Source organism: Penaeus vannamei, chromosome 37, assembly GCF_042767895.1.
Source record: "Penaeus vannamei isolate JL-2024 chromosome 37, ASM4276789v1, whole genome shotgun sequence".
Taxonomy (NCBI): domain Eukaryota; kingdom Metazoa; phylum Arthropoda; class Malacostraca; order Decapoda; family Penaeidae; genus Penaeus; species Penaeus vannamei.
This window is the reverse complement of record NC_091585.1, coordinates 174,499-179,029: the sequence shown is the minus strand read 5'-3', so window position 1 is coordinate 179,029 and position 4,531 is coordinate 174,499. Positions and strand designations below refer to the sequence as shown.

At 52.1% G+C, this 4,531-nt stretch overlaps 1 protein-coding gene and 1 long non-coding RNA gene across 2 annotated transcripts in view; both read right to left on the bottom strand.

Moving 5' to 3' along the window:
• Positions 1–793: 793 nt before the first annotated feature.
• LOC138859582 (uncharacterized) lies at positions 794–2,204 on the bottom strand. The gene is made up of 2 exons (XR_011398191.1): positions 962–2,204; positions 794–921 (listed from the first exon to the last, which is right to left on the bottom strand). It is a non-coding gene; the product is annotated as an uncharacterized lncRNA (long non-coding RNA).
• A 1,765-nt stretch (positions 2,205–3,969) lies between these two features.
• The window catches only part of LOC113823384 (zinc finger protein 219), a 1,451-nt gene continuing 889 nt past the window's right edge, over positions 3,970–4,531 (bottom strand). The window contains exon 2 of the mRNA XM_070115142.1: positions 3,970–4,317. Within this exon, the coding sequence (XP_069971243.1) occupies positions 3,970–4,317 (348 nt within the window). The remainder of the gene's footprint in view (positions 4,318–4,531) is intronic.

Below are 4,531 nucleotides of genomic sequence, written 5' to 3'. Positions count from 1 at the left end.
CATACATATATATGTATGTGTGTGTGTGGTGTGTGTGTGTGTGCGTGTGCGTGCGTGTGCGTGTGCGTGTGCGTGTACGTGCGTGTGCGTGTGCGTGTGCGTGCGTGTGCGTACGTGCGTGTGCGTGTGTGTACGTGCGTGTGCGTGTGTGTACGTGCGTGTGCGTGTGTGTACGTGCGTGTGCGTGTGTGTACGTGCGTGTGCGTGTGTGTACGTGCGTGTGCGTGTGTACGTGCGTGTGCGTGTGTGTACGTGCGTGTGCGTGTGTGTACGTGCGTGTGCGTGTGTACGTGCGTGTGCGTGTGTGTACGTGCGTGTGCGTGTACTTGCGTGTACGTGTGTGTACGTGCGTGTGCGTGTGTGTACGTGCGTGTGCGTGTGTGTACGTGCGTGTGCGTGCGTGTGCGTGTGTGTACGTGTGTGTACGTGCGTGTGCGTGTGTGTACGTGTGTGTACGTGCGTGTACGTGCGTGTGCGTGCGTGTGCGTGTGTGTACGTGCGTGTGCGTGCGTGTACGTGCGTGTGCGTGTACTTGCGTGTACGTGTGCGTGTGCGTGTGTAGGGCCATCTCTTTCCACAGACGAGAGAATCGCCAGCGCAGAGGAACCGGCAATAATGCAAATTATTAATAATAATCAATAATAATAAGTATCTCTTCGCTGTCGATTCTTTCGTCTGTGGAAAGAGATGGACCTACACACGCACACGCACACGCACACGCACACACATTATTAAATTTAATTCTTCTTCTTCTAATAATTTAAAAAATAATGCAAGGGCAATCAGACGTCAATTTGCTTCCATTTCTATATTTCAAATATTCCAAAAAGGGACAAATATTCCGACAGAACAAACGAGACAAAATATGTTGATCACGCGACACACATTCTCTGAAGAAAAATAGATTTCTTTCTTATCCACCTGCTTCGTTACACTTCCTATCCACGTTATTCGTATCCACCTGCTTCGTTACACTTCCTATCCACGTATTCGTATCCACCTGCTTCGTTACACTTGCTATCCACGTATTCGTATCCACCTGCTTCGTTACACTTGCTATCCACGTATTCGTATCCACCTGCTTCGTTACACTTGCTATCCACGTATTCGTATCCACCTGCTTCGTTACACTTCCTATCCACGTATTCGTATCCACCTGCTTCGTTACACTTGCTATCCACGTATTCGTATCCACCTGCTTCGTTACACTTCCTATCCACGTATTCGTATACACCTGCTTCGCTACACTTCCTATCCACGTATTCGTATCCACCTGCTTCGTTACACTTGCTATCCACGTTATTCGTTTCGCTTCGCTCTTCCACCGTCATCGGGGCTTCCGCTGCTTCCTCTTCCCTTCCGCGGTTCTCGTTCCGACCGTCTCTTCCTGCGCAATCGGGCTCGCTCGCTCTCCGGGGAATCTCACCCAATTCCTCTCTTATTCCCTTTCCTTCTACTCTTCGTTTCGCTCATACTCACTCACTCTTTCTCTCTCTCTCTTTCTTTTTCTTTCTCTCTCTCTCTTTCTTTTTCTCTTTCTCTCTCTCTCTTTCTTTTTCTCTTTCTCCCTCTTTCTTTTTCTTTTTCTCTCTCTCTCTCTTTCTTTTTCTCATTCTCTCTCTTTCTTTTTCTCATTCTCTCTCTTTCTTTTTCTTTCTCTCTCTTTTTCTCTTTCTCTTTCTTTTTCTCTTTCTCTCTTTCTTTTTCTCTTTCTTTTTCTCTCTCTCTTTCTCTCTCTCTCTTTTTCTCTTCTCTCTCTCTTTTTCTCTTCTCTCTTTCTTTTTCTCTTTCTCTCTTTCTTTTTCTCTTTCTCTCTCTCTCTTTTTCTCTTTCTCTCTCTCTCTCGCTTGGACCACTTAAGTGAGAATAGGACGAGGCTCTCACACTCGCCGCCTCTCTCTTCTAGCTCCTAAAACATCTAACGCTAAAATAAACAAATCAACAGATACTTGTTTGGTTTTACTTTGTCAGTAGAATTTGTCTGTCTGTAGAATTTGGGTGAAATGGCGTGTGTGTGTGTGTGTGTGTGTGTGTGTGTGTGTGTGTGTGTGTGTGTGTGTGTGTGTGTGTGTGTGTGTGTGTGTGTGTGTGTGTGTGTGTGTGGTTGTGTGTGGTTGTGTGTGTGTGTGTGGTTGTGTGTGGTTGTGTGTGGTTGTGTGTGTGTGTGTGGTTGTGTGTGTGTGTGTGGTTGTGTGTGTGTGTGTGGTTGTGTGTGTGTGTGTGTGTGAGTGTGTGTGTGTGTGTGTGTGTGTGTGTGTGTGTGTGTGTGTGTGTGTGTGTGTGTGTGTGGTTGTGTGTGTGTGTGTGTGAGTGTGTGTGTGTGTGTGTGTGGTTGTGTGTGTGTGTGTGTGTGGTTGTGTGTGTGTGTGTGGTTGTGTGTGTGTGTGTGTGTGTGTGTGGTCGCGTGTGTGGTCGTGTGTGCGTGTGTGTGGTCGTGTGTGCGTGTGTGTGGTTGTGTGTGCGTGTGTGTGGTCGTGTGTGTGTGTGTGTGTGTGGTCGTGTGTGTGTGTGGTCGTGTGTGTGTGTGTGGTTGTGTGTGTGTGTGTGTGGTTGTGTGTGTGTGTGTGTGTGTGCGTGGTTGTGTGTGTGTGTGTGCGTGCGTGTGTGGTTGTGTGCGTGCGTGTGGTTGTGTGTGTGCGTGCGTGTGTGTGGTTGTGTGTGCGTGCGTGTGGTTGTGTGTGCGTGCGTGTCGTTGTGTGTGCGTGCCTGTGGTTGTGTGTGCGTGCGTGTGGTTGTGTGTGCGTGCGTGTGGTTGTGTGTGCGTGCGTGTGGTTGTGTGTGCGTGCGTGTGGTTGTGTGTGCGTGCGTGTGGTTGTGTGTGCGTGCGTGTGGTTGTGTGCGTGCGTGTGGTTGTGTGCGTGCGTGTGGTTGCGTGTGCGTGCGTGTGGTTGCGTGTGCGTGTGGTTGTGTGTGTGCGTGTGGTTATGTGTGTGCTTGCGTGTGGTTGTGTGTGCTTGCGTGTGGTTGTGTGAGTGCGTGCGTGTGGTTGAGTGCCTGCGAGTGGTTGTGTGTGCGCGTGTGGGTGTGTGCGCGTGCGTGTGGTTGTGGGTGCGCGTGCGTGTGGCTGTGTGCGCGTGCGTGTGGTTGTGTGCGCGTGCGTGTGGTTGTGTGCGCGTGCGTGTGGTTGTGTGTGCGTGCGTGTGGTTGTGTGTGTGTGGTTGTGTGCGTCTTTGTGTGTGTGTGTGTGTGTGTGTGTGTGTGTGTGTGTGTGTGTGTGTGTGTGTGTGTGTGTGTGTGCGTGCGTGCGTGTGGTTGTGTGTGTGCGTGCGTGTGGTTGTGTGTGCGTGTGCGTGCGTGTGGTTGTGTGTGTGTGTGCGTGCGTGTGGTTGTGTGTGTGTGTGCGTGCGTGTGGTTGTGTGTGTGTGCGTGCGTGTGGTTGTGTGTGCGTGCGTGTGGTTGTGTGTGTGCGTGCGTGTGGTTGTGTGTGTACGTGCGTGTGGTTGTGTGTGTGCGTGCGTGTGGTTGTGTGTGTGCGTGCGTGTGGTTGTGTGTGCGTGGGTGTGGTTGTGTGTGTGCGTGCGTGTGGTTGTGTGTGTGCGTGCGTGTGGTTGTGTGTGTGCGTGCGTGTGCGTGCGTGTGGTTGTGTGTGTGCGTGCGTGTGGTTGTGTGAGTGCGTGCGTGTGGTGTGTGTGCGTGCGTGTGGTTGTGTGTGTGCGTGCGTGTGGATGTGTGTGTGCGTGCGTGTGGTTGTGTGTGCGTGCGTGTGTGTGTGCGTGCGTGTGTGTGTGTGCGTGTGTGTGCGTGCGTGTGTGTGCGTGCGTGTGTGCGTGCGTGTGTGTGCGTGCGTGTGTGTGCGTGCGTGTGTGTACGTGCGTGTGTGTGTGCGTGCGTCTGTGGTTGTGTGTGCGTGCGTGTGGTTGTGTGTGTTTCCGCGTACTGTACAGGGGGAGGTAATCTTTATTTCTCTCTAAACACTAAAAAAATTATTGTACGAGTAGATATGTCTTCATCACAGGTCACGAAGGGTTGCTAAACAGACTTTGATTTTCGACTTGTACGAGACTCGAGATCCACGCGGCTGGCTGGCTGTCGCCCCGCCCGCGCGCGTCCAGGCAATGAGAACTGACGGGGGGTGTTGAGCTGCTGGGCCTGGCTCCTCTCGCGGGCGCAGGGGCGGACTCCCTCGGCGTCGCCCGCAGTGCCCGAGGGAGCCGAGGGCCCCGCGTCGAGGCCTTCCGCCGGGCGCCCGCTCTGGGGTCTGGCCTTGGCGTCCGGTCGCCTCCTCTCCCTCGCTGCACCGGCCGTCCCTTCTTCCTTCGGCGACCCTGCCTCGGGTGCACCAAGGGCGGCCCCTTCGCACTTCGGTCCACATTTCTTCTATTTCATATTTCATGTATGTATGTATCTACATGTTACACACGTGTGTGTGAGTGTGTGTGTAAATCAAGTGTAAGTGTAAGGGTAAATGTATGTGTATATAAACGCATGTCTATATATAATTATATGTATATGTGTGTACGCGCGCCCGTGAGTGAGTGCGTCTGTGTGTGTTAGGTATGCGTGTTTGTGTGTGTGTGTGTGTAAACGTTCA